Source organism: Carex rostrata, chromosome 13, assembly GCF_964058835.1.
Source record: "Carex rostrata chromosome 13, lpCarRost1.2, whole genome shotgun sequence".
NCBI lineage: Eukaryota > Viridiplantae > Streptophyta > Magnoliopsida > Poales > Cyperaceae > Carex > Carex rostrata.
In genome coordinates this window covers 3,701,929-3,722,437 of record NC_135930.1, presented here as the reverse complement: position 1 = coordinate 3,722,437, position 20,509 = coordinate 3,701,929, and the positions used below count along the sequence as shown (strand labels likewise).

General features: G+C 33.8%; 3 protein-coding genes and 1 long non-coding RNA gene across 4 annotated transcripts; 1 reads left to right on the top strand and 3 right to left on the bottom strand.

Annotated features, from left to right (window-relative positions):
• Window positions 1-637: 637 nt before the first annotated feature.
• Window positions 638-2,575, bottom strand: LOC144564497 (cocosin 1-like). The gene is made up of 4 exons (XM_078314094.1): window positions 2,254-2,575; window positions 1,857-2,128; window positions 1,266-1,730; window positions 638-1,178 (listed from the first exon to the last, which is right to left on the bottom strand). The coding sequence occupies exons 1-4, from the start codon at window positions 2,573-2,575 to the stop codon at window positions 723-725; spliced, it is 1,515 nt and encodes a 504-aa protein (XP_078170220.1). The 3' UTR covers window positions 638-722.
• Window positions 2,576-6,286: 3,711 nt separating this feature from the next.
• LOC144564496 (cocosin 1-like) lies at window positions 6,287-8,652 on the bottom strand. Its single transcript, XM_078314093.1, has 5 exons — window positions 8,445-8,652; window positions 7,897-8,154; window positions 7,504-7,775; window positions 6,918-7,382; window positions 6,287-6,830 (listed from the first exon to the last, which is right to left on the bottom strand). The coding sequence occupies exons 1-5, from the start codon at window positions 8,650-8,652 to the stop codon at window positions 6,375-6,377; spliced, it is 1,659 nt and encodes a 552-aa protein (XP_078170219.1). The 3' UTR covers window positions 6,287-6,374.
• A 4,813-nt stretch (window positions 8,653-13,465) lies between these two features.
• On the bottom strand, window positions 13,466-14,514 carry LOC144563964 (uncharacterized). Its single transcript, XR_013514516.1, has 4 exons — window positions 14,455-14,514; window positions 14,148-14,203; window positions 13,884-13,980; window positions 13,466-13,576 (listed from the first exon to the last, which is right to left on the bottom strand). It is a non-coding gene; the product is annotated as an uncharacterized LOC144563964 (long non-coding RNA).
• A 2,804-nt stretch (window positions 14,515-17,318) lies between these two features.
• On the top strand, window positions 17,319-19,303 carry LOC144564093 (cocosin 1-like). Its single transcript, XM_078313610.1, has 4 exons — window positions 17,319-17,686; window positions 17,808-18,079; window positions 18,206-18,670; window positions 18,758-19,303. Exons 1-4 carry the CDS (start codon window positions 17,365-17,367, stop codon window positions 19,211-19,213), a joined length of 1,515 nt encoding a protein of 504 aa, XP_078169736.1. The 5' UTR covers window positions 17,319-17,364; the 3' UTR covers window positions 19,214-19,303.
• The last annotated feature ends 1,206 nt before the right edge of the window (window positions 19,304-20,509 follow it).

The following is a 20,509-nucleotide window of genomic DNA, read 5'->3' as shown; positions in this document are numbered from 1 at the left end:
ATTCACAAGTTTAACTTGACAATTGAAAAAATAATAATAAATTAAATCTGAAAAAGTTAAATTATCCAGTATGTTATTGGACTTAATTACAAATAGGCTAATAATCGTATGTCATATAATTTAAGTGTTAATTCTTTGATGATCAATCCACGACTAGTAATATCATACCATTAAAAATTCAAATTAATTGATGTCTGATGAATCTTACACCAACCGTCATAATATTAATAATTGAAAATAACGGCTTATTTGTCAAAAATATGCTCTTTACAATGTTAATAAATTATTTTTAAAGGCAAATTTAATAATATTAATAATTGAAAATTATATTATGTGCTTCTCAACTTACATAACTTGCTAGTTAAATTATCATGAATTGGGTACAGATGGTAATATAACAATAATCATCAATTTAAGATTTTTTAATCAACTTTTAAATTACATAATAAACAATAAAATCTCAACTTATATTTATTTTTTCGTAGGTAGAATACATTTATGATATAAATTATAGTTATAATGCTAAATTTTAAGTTTATCATTATTTTTTATTGTCAAAAGTATTAAGATAATTTATTATCAAGTGATGGCTTGAAATTTATATTAATCTTTAATTAGCAAAAAAATAATTCATAAAATAATATTTCATAATTTTATTCTTTCAAACAAGTACACAACACAGATTTCACCAGTCCCGCTTATCAATAGCTATTGCACTCTATTTAATTCACCACTTGAGTAATAGTAACATCGGGATTTCCCTGAAATTCTGGATCAGACTTGCTCTCCTCCTCGGAAGCGCTCCTCTGAAACCTAGGAGAAAATAAAGCCATCTCCTCCTTCCTGCTGTTCTTAAGCCTCCTCGCTTGTTCTATCGTTAGGCGGTAAGAAGCCCTAAGAACATCCAATGGCAAGGCTCGGATAGTAGATTGCTTCCCGGTTATTTTGCTCACCATAGCATTAGGGTTTGTCTTGAACGAAACATACTCAAATTGATCTTGGTATGCCCTTTTCAGCACTGCATAGTTCTGAGGGATTAGCAGAATTTGTCTTTGGCGGAGCTGGCCATCAAAAACAGTTCTTCCTTGGTGGTTGACAATTTGGACCCTTCCGCTTCCACCGGTCACATAAATCAAGCTATGAGCGTTGATGTTCCAATGTGGGGCCAGAATTGAATTCTACAAATACAAAAAATATTTCAGTTAGTTCGAACAAATTTAGTAGCTCGCTCATTGCTTAATACACAAAAGGTGTTTTAGAATTACCCTTCTCAAAACAACCCGGTTGGCACTCATTTGGACGATGTTAAGGATGGGCAACTTCTGGCTGTTGAGTATTGTGATTCTTCCGCTACGAGGGTTATAGATATCAGCACGGGATGGATCATTAATGTTCTCTCTTATTCTCATAGTGCAGAAGTTCTCGTCCAAACCATTGGTATAATTTCCCCTCCAATCTCCTTGATATCTTTCTCCGTAAAACTCTTCCTGTTGTTGTTGTTTTTGCTCATCTTGGATCCTAGATGGTCTAAGCAATTGAAGCCCTTGCGGTACATGCACTATTTCGCCTCGCTTGTCATTTTGACTCTGGAGCCTTCTCACAAGCTCCTGATTTACTCCAAGAGCCTCAGCCAAAAATCGAGTGTCAAATCCAGTTAGGATATTTCCTGATTGTTGCTCGGTTTCATAGGATTGTCCTCCCCTCTGGTGCCTTCCCGCCAGCAAGAACTCCTTATTTAATTTAAAAAAGCGTATAAATTAGAGGTACTTTTAATCAACATCATGAAGATGCAATTAATTTACACTTATGTGACAAATATGTTATGTGATAAATTAAACTTATGTGACATCTCATACCCTGCGTCTCGGCTCAAGCTGATTGGCGCTATTGCTTATGTCAGACACAGTGACTGCAACTGCAGGGACATCACCGTCATTGTAGAACCAGTGAGTAACACCTGCCGGTAAAGCAACAATATCTCCCTCACGAACACGCCGAACTTTCTGGTGTTCATCCCAAGGCCTCTGACCCTGTGCCTGCCCTTCCTGTCTAGATTGCTCAAATTGTTGTTGGAATGATTGGTAACTTTCTGGGCACCCAGGATATACTATTCCCATTAGGCACCTTCCTGCAAATTATGTTTAACAAAATTGTGTTAGATATAGTATATATTATCTCGAAATGGCATGTAAATAAGTGCTTTGATTTGAAATATTATATCTATGCATGCAATCTTTGAGAACCCAACTTTACCTTGTTTAATGTAGACAAGAGAAGGCGCATTAGAGTAGGCAGGTAAGCGAAGGCCTCTAGGCTCGATTATGCGGCGTCTAGCAGATAGGCCAGCGCATCGAAGTTGTTCATTGTTCTCATCATAATATTCAGTGACGCCAGCCTCATGTTGCACCCGCCTTGATGGTTCAAGTGCTTCAAGCCTCTCAAATCTACAGGCCCTCTGGCCAATACCGATCCCTCGTGAGGCATGCCATGGGCTCTGACCACCAAATTGAGCTGCACATCCATGAAGCAAGACCAAAAGGAAAAGTGTAAAAGAAAGAAAGGTGGAATTAGCCATATCTAATCTCTCACCAGAAGATTAATGGTTGAATTGATTACTTGGTGAAGAGAATAGCGGGGCTCCTTGGTACTTATAAGTGAAAGAAAGTGCTTTGTTTTGTATATATTCAGAGAGGTTGGTAAGGTCATGACAAATGACTTTAACATAATTATATAGTGGGTGGTTACTATTATCACAAACAACTATTCTCCTCGTATTTTTCTAGTAAAAAAAGTGCTTTGTTTTGGATAGTCTCGAAGAGGTTGGTAAGGCGACAAATGACTTTAACAGAATTATATTGTGGGTGATAAATATTATCATAAACAACGATTATCCGCATATTTTTTTATTGAAAAAGCAATATATATTGATCATTTCAGATATAAGCTTCCTAAATAACACGGATAATTACACGTTTCTGTTTGTCATGGAAATTACAAAATGCTTTTCTTAAAGTTTCAATCTTCCTTAAAAACTTGTGGGAAAGCCTAATCTCTTTTGGATGCTAATAAAAAGGTTGGTGGAGTGTAAATAATTGAAATTAATCTATACTTGATGATAACTCAAAAAACCTGTAATTTTCTTTTTTCCAAATACTAAGTTATCAAATTTAATTTGCCCATAAAGATCACTAATTTATAAACAAAAGAGAGTAGGAAATGGCACTACTCCTGGCTGAAAGACGGCGCCAGAAAGAATTTGAACGAAATCAGGCTCGCTGAACTCTAATTAATTATTATAAGAAGGCTATTTGTATTGTTTTAGTGCAATTTAGTTATGTCGCTCTATTTGAACCGGCTCATGTGAGAGAAAGAAATTAAAGACTTTAATTCAAAATTGGGCACAAAATGATTGTTTTATAATTTTATTTTATTTTATAGAAAAAACAAGCTCTAAATCTCTAATTCATTGGAAAGTTATCTTATTTTTGTATAACGTGGAAAATTCTCTTGGATATGCATTTCAATCATACTATTCCTGCCAAATTAAGATGAGGGGGCCATGCCTGATTAATGATTTGAAATAAGCAAATTTGTACCATTCCCATGTTAATCAAATGAAAACGATCGATCGATGATCTAAACTCTCCTCTGTTTCCTGCGGTCTTACAAATTGTCTCTCCCCTCTCTCCTCATCCTCTCCCTTTTTATACTTACGAGAGAGAGAGAGAGAGAGAGAGAGAGAGAGAGAGAGGGAGAGGCAAGATGGGAAGAAGAAAGATAGATATAAAGAAGATAGAAGAAACAAGCGCTCGCAAGGTCACCTTCTACAAACGCTTCCGTGGCCTCATGAAGAAGGCGTATGAGATTTCTGTTCTAAGCAACTCGGACGTGGTGCTCATCATTCGCCACCCCTTTAAAAACAAACTCTGCTACTTCTCACACTCTGAAGGGTACACATATATGATCAATTTAAGTAGTTCCATTGATCTTGAACTTCTTCACTTAGTTCTTTGTTTACTTTTGTTGATACCTTTCTTCTTGTTTCTTGGTTTCTTTGGATTTGATGTTTGATGATACGTGGGATAAGCAATTCAATGGTGAGATACTGAGATGAATTTGTACAGTTATAAGCTTTTTTAAAATATATATGTAGCGTTGATTACAAAATCGAGTATTTCTTAGTTTCTAATTGTTAAAATTGCTTGAATCTTATTTTCTTGTTTCTTTGGTAAATTTGGGTCGACCTTAGCTTAGTTTCTGTGACCTTTGCTGCTTGCAATTAAGAAATGATTTGCAATTTAGTTTGCTCCTTTTCTTGAAATTCTTTTTTTGTAATTCTTTTATATGAACGATCTCAAGTTAGTTTAGAGTTAAATAATGCTAATCATGTGTATCTTCTATAGCATTAGGAGCTTAGTGAAGAGTTCAAAATACCGAAATTAATTCCTCCAACATTATAGTAAAGGTTTCTAGGATTTGAGAAGAGGAAGAGAGCAAGAGACACAATTGAGATACAACTAAAATGATTTTGAGCTGCTTGTTATTTTCTCCATGATTTTGTATGAGATGGAAAGAAAATACGGGAAATAAATCAAATCCATTTCGAACAAAAATGGTCTTCGTACGGATTAAGAAATTTATCTCAACATGGTTAAAATTTCATAAAATATCATGAAATTTATGTTGGCATAAATGTTTAGTCACTACAATTTTTCCATAGAGTTAAAATCACCGAAAATCCTTTATATTACAAATAATATTTGTGAATGATAAAAATCTTACATACTCAATTAAAATTAATAAAAGTGTGCCATAATAATTCATTGATAAAACAATATTTCTGATTACTGAGTTAAATAAGTTTTGTATAATTATATTAGATAATATTAAAGGCCAAACAACTTTTATGCCAAAAAATAGTTTAATATTTTTTAAAGATAGATTACTGCCTGCATTCTTATACATTAATAATCTATAACTAAACCATTTAAAGATAGATTACTGCATCACGAGCAGCAAATCAGACCACTTGTCATCATCTCTCATGAGTTTTGGCAGAGCTGTTGCAATTCTTGGAACACAACAAGTGCATGCATTTTCTGTTCCGTATTATAATCTTTTTTGATGGTAAGGAGGCAACTGACATCCCTACTGTTTTGCAATGATAAAAATTATTTACAAAAGTTGATGTCGACTAGAAAAGTAAATACCACTGGCACTGTAATTTTAATTACATGTGCACTCCGTCCCTCAAAGAATTTAACAGTATTGAAGCCATCTTGTTATTTCCTGCACCGTGTCAGCCACCAGGATCCTGACTGATTTTCTTTTGCCAGAGAAAAATTATGTTGGTGCGTTCACGCCACAATGCCCATAATCCTGATACAATAATCAAATCTGTTAAGAATTATGAGTTGAAAATATATTTTTAATTAATTGTAAAAATACAACATATTCAAACAAAATTAATGATGATATGCAACATAATATTCCTTATTGACAGCACAGTACTTCTGGTGACTAACTTGCATATTCCATTAAAATTAATTCTCTATTTACGCCACGTATTTTCATAAATATATTAAACTATATTAAAGGCCAAACAAATATTTTGAGACCAGAGCACGAAAGGTCTTATGCTATCCATAGCACCTAAGTTTCTCTTATAGTTTATTTATCTTTAAAAGGAGAATAGAAAAATTACTGATAATTATTTACTAGTTGGACTTATTTGTAATAAAAATAAATTTTGGATTATCAGTAAAAAAATTACCATAAAGTAAAATAATATTATATCCATATGATGACTTGCAATGTTTGATCGACTTGTCAATTTTGACACCATTTGGGATTATTCAGATCAATCATAGAGTCATATTTATGGAGTGTTTTATGATTATAAAATAAGATTATATTGTTAAAATTCTGCATAATATAAAATGGCTTCTAAATAATTTTCTTACATGGAAAAGAAATAATGAACCAAATATTCTAATTTTTTTTTATTAAATTCCTTAACTGAATATTTCTGATTAGTAAAAGCAAATCTATTTAATTCACCACTTGAGTAAAAGAGAATCGATCATTTAGCAAAAGAAAATAATTTAGTAATTTACTATGCTTCTTGTTCCCCTCATATATATACCAAGGAACAATCTATGCCATTATTTGAATCATCTTTCTTTGGAAACAAATTATATATTTTAGGGGAGAATATTTGAGTGATTCTCGGAGGACAATCAAAACCAAAGAGAATGTCAGACGATATTAAAGAAACATATCAATATTGATAATTTCAATTTTATTCTTTCAAACAAGCAAGTACACAACACAGATTACACCAGTCCCGCTTATCAAGAGCTATTGCACTCTATTTAATTTACCACTTGAGTAATAGTAACATCGGGATTTCCCTGAAATTCTGGATCATACTTGCTCTCCTCCTCGGAAGCGCTCCTCTGAAACCTAGGAGAAAATAAAGCCATCTCCTCCCTCCTGCTGTTCTTAAGCCTCCTCGCTTGTTCTATCGTTAGGCGGTAAGAAGCCCTAAGAACATCCAATGGCAAGGCTCGGAGAGTAGATTGCTTCCCGGTTATTTTGCTCACCATAGCATTAGGGTTTGTCTTGAACGAAACATACTCAAATTGATCTTGGTATGCCCTTTTCAGCACTGCATAGTTCTGAGGGATTAGCAGAATTTGTCTTTGGCGGAGCTGGCCATCAAAAACAGTTCTTCCTTGGTGGTTGACAATCTGGACCCTTCCGCTTCCACCGGTCACATAAATCAAGCTATGAGCATTGATGTTCCAATGTGGGGCCAGAATGGAATTCTACAAATACAAAAAATATTTCAGTTAGTTCGAACAAATTTAGTAGCTCGCTCATTGCTTAATACACAAAAGGTTTTTTAGAATTACCCTTCTCAAAACAACCCGGTTGGCACTCATTTGGACGATGTTAAGGATGGGCAACTTCTGGCTGTTGAGTATTGTGATTCTTCCGCTACGAGGGTTATAGATATCAGCACGGGATGGATCATTAATGTTCTCTCTTATTCTCATAGTGCAGAAGTTCTCGTCCAAACCATTGGTATAATTTCCCCTCCAATCTCCTTGATATCTTTCTCCGTAAAACTCTTCCTGTTGTTGTTGTTTTTGCTCATCTTGGATCCTAGATGGTCTAAGCAATTGAAGCCCTTGCGGTACATGCACTATTTCGCCTCGCTTGTCATTTTGACTCTGGAGCCTTCTCACAAGCTCCTGATTTACTCCAAGAGCCTCAGCCAAAAATCGAGTGTCAAATCCAGTTAGGATATTTCCTGATTGTTGCTCGGTTTCATAGGATTGTCCTCCCCTCTGGTGCCTTCCCGCCAGCAAGAACTCCTTATTTAATTTAAAAAAGTGTATAAATTAGCAGTGCATTTAATCAACATGATGAAGAGGCAATCAATTTTGCCCAACAAATATGTTATGTGATAAATTAAACTTATGTGACATCTCATACCCTGCGTCTTGGCTCAAGTTGATTGGCGCTATTGCTTATGTCAGACACAGTGACTGCAACTGCAGAGACATCACCGTCATTGTAGAACCAGTGAGTAACACCTGCCGGTAAAGCAACAATATCTCCCTCACGGACACGCCGAACTTTCTGGTGTTCATCCCAAGGCCTCTGACCCTGTGCCTGCCCTTCCTGTCTAGACTGATCAAATTGTTGTTGGAATGATTGGTAACTTTCTGGGCACCCAGGATATACTATTCCCATTAGGCACCTTCCTACAAATTATGTCAAACAAAATTTTGTCAGATATAGTATATATTATCTCGAAATGGTATGCAAATAAGTGCTTTGATTTGAAATATTATGTCTATGCAATCTTTGAGAACCCAACTTTACCTTGTTTAATGTAGACAAGAGAAGGCGCATTAGAGTAGGCAGGTAAGCGAAGGCCTCTAGGCTCGATTATGCGGCGTCTAGCAGATAGGCCGGCGCATCGAAGTTGTTCATTGTTCTCATCATAATATTCAGTGACGCCAGCCTCATGTTGCACCCGCCTTGATGGTTCAAGTGCTTCAAGCCTCTCAAATCTACAGGCCCTCTGGCCAATACCGAACCCTCGTGAGGCATGCCATGGGCTCTGACCACCAAATTGAGCTGCACATCCATGAAGTAAGACCAAAAGGAAAAGTATAAAAGAAAGAAAGGTGGAATTAGCCATATCTAATCTCTCACCAGAAGATTAATGATTGAATTGATTACTTGGTGAAGAGAATAGCGGGGCTCCTTGGTACTTATAAGTGAAAAAAAAGTGCTTTGTTTTGTATATATTCAGAGAGGTTGGTAAGGTGAGGACAAATGACTTTAACAGAATTATATTGTGGGTGATGATTATTATAAAAATCAACGATTCTCCGCGTATTTTTCTAATGAAAAAACAAAGAAACATTGATCATTTTGAGATATAAGCTTCCTAAATAACGCGGAGAATTCCACGTGTCCTTCTTTATCACGAAAGTGTCCTTCTTTATCACGAAAATTACGAAAAGCTATTCTGAAAGTTTCAATCTTTCTGAAAAACTTGTGGGAAAGGTTAATCTCTTTATGATAACTCAGAAACCTGTAACTACTGATGTCCGCGAGTTCAATTGTCATGGCTGAAAGAAATCAATGCAATTTAGTTGCCCGCCGAACCTCCAATTCATTAGTGTAATATTTGTGTTGTTAGCACAATATAGTTGTCCCTCCATTTGATCCGGCAAATGTGAGGGTAACAATGTAAAGATTACTTATCAAAAAAAAAAAAAACAATGTAAAGATTTAATTTCATGATTATTTATCTTTTTATTTAATAATATTGCACACAAAATTATTATTTTATAATTTTAATTTTTTTTATAAAAAATGCAAGCTCTAAATCTCTAACTCGTTGGGAAGTTATTGTTCATAGCTAGCTAGGTTTATCTTTGGGTTGCTTAAGTAGGTCGTAAAACTACTACAATCAAACAGCGTTGAAATTAAACAAATGTTAGTTTCAACCCCTTTTTTTATTAATACCCTAAAAAAATTAAATTATCAAATATGCCCTCGTATTGGAATTAATTTTAAAAATGTCCTGACCGCCCAAACGTGAGGCGGTCAGCATTTCTTACCAAACCGCCCCATGTTTGGACAGTCAACTTCTTCTTCTTCTTTTTTACCAAACCGTCCAGCGGCGGGGCGGTCAGCGACAGTATTTATTTATTTTTATTTTTTTAGAGATCTTAATATTTTTCATCTAAAAATAAGAAATAAGAAATGTTCCATTTTATAGCAAACATTCATTTTGAACAATTCTTTATGTATATTTTATATATATAATGTATATATAAATTGTTTTACTCATACATACAACCGAAATTAACATATTTAATTAAGATCAAACAGATCAATTATTTTTATTAATATGTGCCCGGCCTGTATACTTTTATCACAAGTGCAAACCCTTCAAATTTTAAATTTACATAAAATATTATAGTTGCAAGAAAAAAAATATATGTTTCCCAAAAAAGTAATGAGATGGAAATATATATAAATGTGGAGAATACATAAATAAAAAGGGTTGGAATCACATCTAGTATAATTACCAAAAATATTGTCTTTTATTCAAAACTCTATTTATTATGCAAAGTGATTTGAAACTTTAGTATTCATCTTATAGTAAAAAAGAGATGAAAATGAGTTATTATGTTAAAAAAAATAAACTAACTTTAACAGATAGATTGGATTGGTTTTATCCAACTGTCTTTATTGATTATAATTTTGATAATTTTGTTAAAATTTCGGACTTTGACTCCAAAAAAGTTACTGAAGAAAAATGAATTGTAAAATAAGAAAAAGATTAGTTTTAAATCACTAAAATTTCAAATCATTTGACGGACAGAGAAGCATATACAAAATCTCATTACTTCTTTTTTTATAGGCATGATATGTGTATATATAATATAGGTCTTCTAATTTTAAATTAAAAAAATATTAAGAAATTCAAAATTATCAAGATTATAAATTAAAGAATTGTTCAAAACATATGTTTACCATAAAATTAAACATTTCTCATTTCTCATTTTTAGATGAAAATATTAAGATCTCTAAATAAAATAAAAAAGTTCATGTAGCTGACTGCCCTGCCGCTGGGCGGTTTGGTCAAAAGAAAAAATAAAATAAAATAAGCTGACCGCCCAAACACGGGGCGGTTTATTAGAAAAGCTGACTGCCCCACGTTTGTGTGGTCAGGGCATTTTTAAAATTAATTTCAATGTGAGGACAGATTTGATAATTTAATTTTTTTTTTTTTTAGGATATTAATAAAGAAATCGGCAGTTTCAACTAGTGAAAGAGGCCCAGTATAAGCCCGTTATTAAAAGCCCAAATTAAACTAACTAGTGAAACAGGCCCAGTATAAGCCCGAGTTAGTCCCTCTCCCAACTTCAATCAAATGAAATCGATATAATTTGCTCAGGGCCCCTTTAATATTCGTGCCAAAGCAGATCAAACGGTCGGGCTATAAACTCTCCCCTCTGTTTCCTGCGGTCTCACAAATTTTCTCCCCTCTCTACTCATCCTCTCCATTTTTATACTTACATGTCCAAAACCCTGTGGTTCATTAATTAATATAGTAATTATTGGCAGAGAGAGAGAGAGAAAGAGAGATGCAATATGGGAAGAAATAAGAGAGATATAAAGAAGATAGAAGAAGCAAATGTACGGCCGCAAGATCACCTTCTACAAGCGCTTTCCTGGCCTCACCAAGAAGGCTTATGAGCTAGAAGTTGTTGGATTAATTTCTTCAATTATCCAGATGTTGTTGCAACAGCAAGAACAGATGTTGTTGAATTAATTTCTTTAATTATAATATTTTTTATAAGAAAGTGGTGTATTTGAGAAAATTGTACAATTTGTACCAATCAGACAACTTGATGTAATTTGTCTGATATAGTTTTTCAATTAATTTCTATTTTCATATTATACTGGAAATTATTAATTAAATATTTCAATATTCAAACCAATTGATCCAATTATATATATTCCACAACAAGACATATATATTGTAAAATTAGTAAATCATTCTCACAGCCAACATTATGTCAAGCGTTGACAAAAGGAATAAATTGTTGTACTATATGGTCTTCATAGTTAGTACTTATTATAAATATTTTGACTTCTTTTTTTTCCATAGCAATCCATTGGAGATGGTGTGAACAACGGGCCAGGCCGGGTCGGGCCTTGGACAATATAATGACGAACCTAACTTTAACAACTGGCCGAAGCAGAGAAAGGGGAGGTAGCACAATTGGCTAGAAAAATGTCCTAAAGTAGTTATACCCAAAGGTCGAGAGTTCGATTCCCCCTCACGAACCTTGGTAGTTACTACCAAGTTTTCAAAAAAAAGAACAACTGGCCGAAGCAATATATTTTAATAGTGTGGTGGTAGTTGAGTACTCTCTTTAAATTTATTAAAACTATGTTGTAATTTTATTTTATTTAAAAAGTTGTATGTGCATGCTTGAATGTTTGTACGGAGTTACTACTGAAAAACTTTAGCTACTTTAACAACTGGCTGAAGCATTGCTTTGATTTTCTAAATTCTGCATCTATTTTTGTTGTACTTTTATGTGTAGCAGATTGTATATATAAAGCTGCTATATATACAGTTATGTTGTCAAAAAATAATGTAAATTTATTATAATTATGACAGTACATCTAATTAACAAGTTATCGAACAGTTCTCTCTAAGCTGCTATACATAATAAAACATGACTTTATACTAAATTAAATACTTTTTAACTAATAGTTTTATGTACTATATATGTACTATATATAGAGACATTGTAAACACCATTTAACTAGAGCAGTAAATTTTGATGTTTTGAAACTCTTCATTAAGCTCCTAAGGCTATAAAAGAAACACACCATTAGCATTATGATTTATTTTACTCAAGAGACATCCAAATAAACTAATATATAAGATAAACAGTACAAAATAATTCAAACATAAAGTACTAAAATCCAGAAACGAAAAATACTACAATCAACCTAAATAAAACTACATTCCCCAACATAAAAAGAAAACTACGGGTAATCTTAGTGCGGAAATCGTGGGGTTGGATGGCTGTTCCTGGGAGGCAACGAACTATCGCCAACATCCTCCTGCATGTTGTCAGGGTATGTGGCTGGTGATGGTGCTCTGAAGAAGGTCTCTGTTGCTTGGGTCTTAAAGTCATGGCTTTGCGACCCGCTAGCCTCATAGTCGTGGGCCCTTGGGGGAAACTGACAAGGAACCGATGGTGGATACATCGCCGAATAGCTCGGCAAATATGCTCCCAGCTCCTTCAAACTGAATCTGGGCTCCTGAGTCTCTTGCTTCATACCCTACATAAAAATTATATTAATGGAGGATATCAATAAAGATTTCAGAAATTCCCAAAATATTTATTCATATCCTCCATAAAATGAAAATTTACACAATTACCCTTAATTTTTTTTTTTAAATGTCCCAACAACTACAGAATCTGGATGGGTTGGGTTTCTTTTTTTTCTAAAAAAAAAAATTGAGGGTAATTGTGTAATTTTTTATTTAATGGAGGATATGAAAAATTCCGGCAAATTGAGAGTTAGACACGGGGGTGTCCTAAAACAAGTTCATATTCTCTTCATTTATTTTAAGATTAAAATGACTATATTATCTCTAACTTATTAACTTATAATTAAATTATATTGACACCTGTTATCCTCCTTTTGTTCACAAAATAAAGAATTTATTATATTTATTTGTCATAAAACCATATTAACTTGTTAAGCTCAATTACTATCTTTCATTCTATTTTTTTTCTTTCTTTCGGGGTGATGCCTAGGGAGAAACTTATGTGCGAAAGATTTTGATAGGACCTTTTTAGTTAATGATTTGAACAGGAAAATTTTCCTGCACTTTGGATTGGAGATTATTCAAGTTAAGCCATTGTTTAGTACCTGACAGTAGTAATTGGATGGCCTGGGTGTGTCAGTGGGTACCCAGCTGTTGTTTGGAGCCATTGCTTGAGGCTTTATTAGACCAGTAGGTAATTCAATTTTACTGAAAATCAACAAAAGCCAAGCGATCATGATGAGTTCATTTGATGTACAAAGACATGTTTGATTTGAGGGGTTTTTAAAAACTGTAAATTCGTAAGTTGTAATGATTTCATTGAAGCATGAGGAAATTTTAGAGAAAATTACTTTCTCATATTTTAACCAAATTATTATTTTTCTTATATATATGCAAAGAAAGCCAATCTTTACATTTAACCATCCCCCACCAAAAGGAAAAAGATTACACAATTGGATATTGGTATTAATAATAACATAAAAAAAATGAAACCTACATATAAAATATATAATAATGTGAAGGTATTGAGACGTACTTGAAATATTGCTCGCCTTTAGGGTTAATGTGGCCATTGTTCTGATAGAATTGCATACTAGTATTAATGGTTGCTTGTTGCTGCAGCTGCAGGTTGGCAAAGAATGCACTGGTTTGCATCAGCTCTTGCTGTTGCAACAACATCTGCATAATTGAAGAAATTAATTCAACAACTTTTATTGATCAGGTTTATGCTTCATGGATATTCTATAATTATTGAGCACCATGTATATTTTTGTAATTTTTCTTTAATATGTAGTTTTCTGTATGTATTGAAAGCAAAACAATAATCAATATAGATTTGTGACAAGTATTGCTCAAGCCTCAAGTAGCCATAGACTTCTGTAGAGATGTAAATTGTTCAAAACTGAGCTGAGTATGGTGCCAGCAATTAATTTTCTAATGTACAGTTGATTTTTCCTAAATTAACAGATATTTACAAATAACTTACTTTTCTTTGCTGAATATGAGAAAGTATGACTGTCAGCTTGTCCCCATAGTCATCAAACAAATGTTCAGGTGTCATTGGGGTAGCCGTTTGATAAAACCTAATTATAGAAACCAAATTGACACAATTTAACAAATATTGTTAGTAAGCTATAAGATATTTCTCATAATAAAATGCTGATTCCTTTCTTCTGGACAACATATTTATTTTGATATTTTCAGGCCAATTATGAATCAAATACCCAGATTCATAATAGAAGCAACTAACCTTTGGTAGTCGAGTATCTGTTGAGGAAACTCTTGAGGATTAATCACCTCAGTATGCTGCACATTATATAAAATAAACTTTTGTAATATAATACCGGTAATCCTGGTAATCCTGGTTGTATTTATGTTATTTTGTAAATGCTGAACCCTATGTAATATAATACTGGTAATTCCTGTTGCATATTGGTTTACAAAGTGGATCTCATTTGCCTTATCGTAGTATTATGTTCATTTCTGGGGAAAAGGAAAAAAATGAGGTGCAGTTTGTAGGCAGTAGAAATAGAACATGTTAAAAATTAAAACAGTACCTGGATTGATCTGTTGTCATCACCTGATGTTATGGCCCTGGAGTTTTCTTGCTCGATACTAAAAATAAAAGGCATAAACACTGTTAGCATTGGCAGTGCATTAGCTTGACACTAGAACTTCTGAATTAAACAATTTTCAATAACAGTTCATTAGCTTTATACTGGCCTAGGTTTGCACGATAGAATAATAGAGCATTGCGCAATGCAACATATCTCTTTTTTATATATTGATATAGAAAAATTAAAGATGGAGGTCCAAATACTTAACTTATAATATTACAAGATATGTTATAATAATTAATGCGATCTCCTATTGAAAATAAACAAGCACATACCTTATTTGATCTTCTGCTGCCAACGTGTCTTGTATTTTGCAATTTTCAAGTTTTGCAATTAGACTCTGCATTCAATGAAACAAACATTTTTATTATAAGAGAGAAATTACGTATAAAAATATAAATCATTTTCAAAAGTATGACCAATATCCATATGAATATAAAAAAGAATTGCTTATTAGGACAAATTGTAAACTATTTTGATGAACATCTCAGATAAAACTATTTTTATGCACTAAACTCTGAGCTCTTATATCAAAGTGCTATATTATTTTAAAGGGAGAATTATTTTACTATAGCAATTTTGTGCGGCATAGCAATTATCATAAAGATGTATAAAGATGCTAATTATCTGAAACAGTTATTACTATTATTCATATATTGGGTTTATGAAAGGGAATTGGGTACAAATAATGAGAACTTACATCTTTATTGGGGATCACCAATCTTTCGCTGTTCACAAAACAAGAAATAAAAAAGAAAAAAACAGAGATATGTCATAGAAATGAAAAACAAGAAACCAAGAAAGAGTTTATTTCACCACATTCATAATATGGTGTTCTCCAATAGTGAAATTCTACAACAGTAAAATAACAATAACAAAAAATAAAAGCCAGAAATCAACAAAGGCAGAAGTAATATCACAAAAAATTAAAGATAATACCAAAATTCTCGACCATTGACTTTCCGAACATCATCTGGCATGTTAAGAAATCTAATCAAGATATCCTCGACCCTAGAAAAAAAGAAAACAAAATAAAATGTAATTAATAAATGTAAAACACATACAATTAAGAACTTAATGTGTAAATAATGTGTAAATATGTAATTTCTCAAAGTACTTGTTGAAACAAATATAACTGTTAATTAAAACATGGTTGAGAGAATTAGACACTTATTTACTAACTGTATGTTTTCATAAAACCTTTACTGTCTGTTGGAGAGACTAATCAAGAACTTGCAAGAACTAAGTGAAGAAGTGCAAGATCAACGGAACTACTTAAAATGATCATATATGTGTACCCTTCAGAGTGTGAGAAGTAGCAGAGTTTGTTTTTAAAAGGGTGGCGAATGATGAGCACCACGTCCGAGTTGCTTAGAACAGAAATCTCATACGCCTTCTTCATGAGGCCACGGAAGCGTTTGTAGAAGGTGACCTTGCGAGCGCTTGTTTCTTCTATCTTCTTTATATCTATCTTTCTTCTTCCCATCTTGCCTCTCTCCCTCTCTCCCTCTCTCTCTATCTCTTGTAAGTATAAAAAGGGAGAGGATGAGGAGAGAGGGGAGAGACAATTTGTAAGACCGTAGGAAACAGAGGAGAGAGTTTAGATCATCGATCGATCGATTTCATTTGATTTATGTTGGGAGAGGGACTAACTCCGGCTTATACTGGGCCTCTTTCACTAGTTGGTTTAATTTGGGCTTTTTATAACGGGCTTATACTGGGACACTTTCACTACTTCAAACTAACATTTGTTTAATTTCAACGCTTTTTGATAGTAGTAGTTTATGACCTACTTAAACCTAAGCAACCGAAAGATAAACCTATGAATACTTGAACACACGGATTTGGATATAATTAACATGGGAATGGTACAAATTTGCTTATTTCAAATCATTAATCAGGCATGCCCCCCTCATCTTAATTTGGCAGGAATAGTATGATTGAAATCATATCCAAGAGAATTTTCCTAGTTATACAAAAATAAGATAACTTTCCAATGAGTTAGAGATTTAGAGCTTGTTTTTTCTATAAAAAAAAATTTTAAATTATAAAACAATCATTTTGTGCGCAATTTTGAATTAATGTCTATAATTTCTTTATCTCACATGAGCCGGTTCAAATAGAGCGACATAACTAAATTGCACTAAAACAATACAAATAGCCTTCTTATAATAATTAATTAGAGTTCAGCCAGGAGTAGTGCCATTTCCTACTCTCTTTTGTTTATAAATTAGTGATCTTTATGGGCAAATTAAATTTGATAATTTAGTATTTGGAAAAAAGAAAATTACAGGTTTTTTGAGTTATCATCAAGTATAGATTAATTTCAATTATTTACACTCCACCAACCTTTTTATTAGCATCCAAAAGAGATTAGGCTTTCCCACAAGTTTTTAAGGAAGATTGAAACTTTAAGAAAAGCATTTTGTAATTTCCATGACAAAGACAGAAACGTGTAATTATCCGCGTTATTTAGGAAGCTTATATCTGAAATGATCAATATATATTGCTTTTTCAATAAAAAAATATGCGGATAATCGTTGTTTATGATAATATTTATCACCCACAATATAATTCTGTTAAAGTCATTTGTCGCCTTACCAACCTCTTCGAGTCTATCCAAAATAAAGCACTTTTTTTACTAGAAAAATACGAGGAGAATAGTTGTTTGTGATAATAGTAACCACCCACTATATAATTATGTTAAAGTCACTTGTCATGACCTTACCAACCTCTCTGAATATATACAAAACAAAGCACTTTTTTTACACTTATAAGTACCAAGTAGCCCCGCTATTCTCTTCACCAAGTAATCAATTCAACCATTAATCTTCTGGTGAGAGATTAGATATGGCTAATTCCACCTTTCTTTCTTTTACACTTTTCCTTTTGGTCTTGCTTCATGGATGTGCAGCTCAATTTGGTGGTCAGAGCCCATGGCATGCCTCACGAGGGTTCGGTATTGGCCAGAGGGCCTGTAGATTTGAGAGGCTTGAAGCACTTGAACCATCAAGGCGGGTGCAACATGAGGCTGGCGTCACTGAATATTATGATGAGAACAATGAACAACTTCGATGCGCCGGCCTATCTGCTAGACGCCGCATAATCGAGCCTAGAGGCCTTCGCTTACCTGCCTACTCTAATGCGCCTTCTCTTGTCTACATTAAACAAGGTAAAGTTGGGTTCTCAAAGATTGCATAGACATAATATTTCAAATCAAAGCACTTATTTACATGCCATTTCGAGATAATATATACTATATCTAACAAAATTTTGTTTAACATAATTTGCAGGAAGGTGCCTAATGGGAATAGTATATCCTGGGTGCCCAGAAAGTTACCAATCATTCCAACAACAATTTGAGCAGTCTAGACAGGAAGGGGAGGCACAGGGTCAGAGGCCTTGGGATGAACACCAGAAAGTTCGGCGTGTCCGTGAGGGAGATATTGTTGCTTTACCGGCAGGTGTTACTCACTGGTTCTACAATGATGGTGATGTCCCTGCAGTTGCAGTCACTGTGTCTGACATAAGCAATAGCGCCAATCAACTTGAGCCGAGACGCAGGGTATGAGATGTCACATAAGTTTAATTTATCACATAACATATTTGTCACATAAGTGTAAATTAAATGCATCTTCATGATGTTGATTAAAAGTACCTCTAATTTATACGCTTTTTTTAATTAAATAAGGAGTTCTTGCTGGCGGGAAGGCACCAGAGGGGAGGACAATCCTATGAAACCGAGCAACAATCAGGAAATATCCTAACTGGATTTGACACTCGATTTTTGGCTGAGGCTCTTGGAGTAAATCAGGAGCTTGTGAGAAGGCTCCAGAGTCAAAATGACAAGCGAGGCGAAATAGTGCATGTACCGCAAGGGCTTCAATTGCTTAGACCATCTAGGATCCAAGATGAGCAAAAACAACAACAACAGGAAGAGTTTTACGGAGAAAGTTATCAAGGAGATTGGAGGGGAAATTATACCAATGGTTTGGACGAGAACTTCTGCACTATGAGAATAAGAGAGAACATTAATGATCCATCCCGTGCTGATATCTATAACCCTCGTAGCGGAAGAATCACAATACTCAACAGCCAGAAGTTGCCCATCCTTAACATCGTCCAAATGAGTGCCAACCGGGTTGTTTTGAGAAGGGTAATTCTAAAAAACCTTTTGTGTATTATGCAATGAGCGAGCTACTAGATTTGTTCGAACTAACTGAAACATTTTTTGTATTTGTAGAATTCCATTCTGGCCCCACATTGGAACATCAATGCTCATAGCTTGATTTATGTGACCGGTGGAAGCGGAAGGGTCCAGATTGTCAACCACCAAGGAAGAACTGTTTTTGATGGCCAGCTCCGCCAAAGACAAATTCTGCTAATCCCTCAGAACTATGCAGTGCTGAAAAGGGCATACCAAGATCAATTTGAGTATGTTTCGTTCAAGACAAACCCTAATGCTATGGTGAGCAAAATAACCGGGAAGCAATCTACTATCCGAGCCTTGCCATTGGATGTTCTTAGGGCTTCTTACCGCATAACGATAGAACAAGCGAGGAGGCTTAAGAACAGCAGGAGGGAGGAGATGGCTTTATTTTCTCCTAGGTTTCAGAGGAGCGCTTCCGAGGAGGAGAGCAAGTATGATCCAGAATTTCAGGGAAATCCCGATGTTACTATTACTCAAGTGGTGAATTAAATAGAGTGCAATAGCTCTTGATAAGTGGGACTGGTGAAATCTGTGTTGTGTACTTGCTTGTTTGAAAGAATAAAATTAAAATTATCAATATTGATATGTTTCTTTAATATCGTCTGACATTCTCTTTGGTTTTGATTGTCCTCCGAGAATCAGTCAAATATTCTCCCCTAAAATATATAATTTGTTTCCAAAGAAAGATGATTCAAATAATGGCATAGATTGTTCCTAGGTATATATATGAGGGGAACAAGAAGCATAGTAAATTACTAAATTATTTTCTTTTGCTAAATGATCGATTCTCTTTTACTCAAGTGGTGAATTAAATAGATTTGCTTTTACTAATCAGAAATATTCAGTTAAGGAATTTAATAAAAACAATTAGAATATTCGGTTCATTATTTCTTTTCCATGTAAGAAAATTATTTAGAAGCCATTTTATATTATGCAGAATTTTAACAATATAGTCTTATTTTATAATCATAAAACACTCCATAAATATGACTCTATGATTGATCTGAATAATCCCAAATGATGTCAAAATTGACAAGTCAATCAAACATTGCAAGTCATCATATGGATATAATATTATTTTACTTTATGGTAATTTTTTACTGATAATCCAAAATTTATTTTTATTACAAATAAGTCCAACTAGTAAATAATTATCAGTAATTTTTCTATTCTCCTTTTAAAGATAAATAAACTATAAGAGAAACTTAGGTGCTATGGATAGCATAAGACCTTCCGTGCTCTGGCCTCAAAATATTTGTTTGGCCTTTAATATAGTTTAATATATATAAATAGATAATTAATTTTAATTGAATATTCAAGTTAGTCATCAGAAGTACTGTGCTGTCAATAAGGAATATTATGTTACATGTCATCATTAATTTTGTTTGAATATGTTGTATTTTTACAATTAATTAAAAATATATTTTCAACTCATAATTCTTAACAGATTTGATTATTGAATCAGGATTACGGGCATTGTGGCATGAACGCAACAACATAATTTTCTCTGACAAAAGAAAATCAGTCAGAATCCTAGTGGCTGACACGGTGTAGGAAATAACAAGATGGCTTCAATACTGTTAAATTCTTTGAGGGACGATGGAGTGCACATGTAATTAAAATTACAGTGCCAGTGGTATTTACTTTTCTAGAGGCGTTGTAATTATGTAGTATTTCATTTATATTTTCAGTCAACATCAACTTTTGTAAATAATTTTTATCAATGCAAAAAAGTAGGGATGGCAGTTGCCTCCTTACCATCAAAAAATATTATAATGCGGAACA

What these genes read in the sequence shown, in the direction of transcription:
- LOC144564497 (XM_078314094.1), bottom strand. Translation starts at nt 2,575, where the DNA reads ATGGCTAATTCCACCTTTCTTTCTTTTACACTTTTCCTTTTGGTCTTG. An exon ending in TCTTGTCTACATTAAACAAG is followed by an intron (nt 2,129 to 2,253) that starts GTAAAGTTGGGT and finishes CATAATTTGCAG; the next exon opens with GAAGGTGCCTAATGGGAATA. An exon ending in AGCTTGAGCCGAGACGCAGG is followed by an intron (nt 1,731 to 1,856) that starts GTATGAGATGTC and finishes AAATTAAATAAG; the next exon opens with GAGTTCTTGCTGGCGGGAAG.
- LOC144564496 (XM_078314093.1), bottom strand. Translation starts at nt 8,652, where the DNA reads ATGACAATTGAACTCGCGGACATCAGTAGTTACAGGTTTCTGAGTTAT. An exon ending in TATATCTCAAAATGATCAAT is followed by an intron (nt 8,155 to 8,444) that starts GTTTCTTTGTTT and finishes ATGGATGTGCAG; the next exon opens with CTCAATTTGGTGGTCAGAGC. An exon ending in TCTTGTCTACATTAAACAAG is followed by an intron (nt 7,776 to 7,896) that starts GTAAAGTTGGGT and finishes CATAATTTGTAG; the next exon opens with GAAGGTGCCTAATGGGAATA.
- LOC144564093 (XM_078313610.1), top strand. Translation starts at nt 17,365, where the DNA reads ATGGCTAATTCCACCTTTCTTTCTTTTACACTTTTCCTTTTGGTCTTG. An exon ending in AACTTGAGCCGAGACGCAGG is followed by an intron (nt 18,080 to 18,205) that starts GTATGAGATGTC and finishes TAATTAAATAAG; the next exon opens with GAGTTCTTGCTGGCGGGAAG. An exon ending in ACCGGGTTGTTTTGAGAAGG is followed by an intron (nt 18,671 to 18,757) that starts GTAATTCTAAAA and finishes TTGTATTTGTAG; the next exon opens with AATTCCATTCTGGCCCCACA.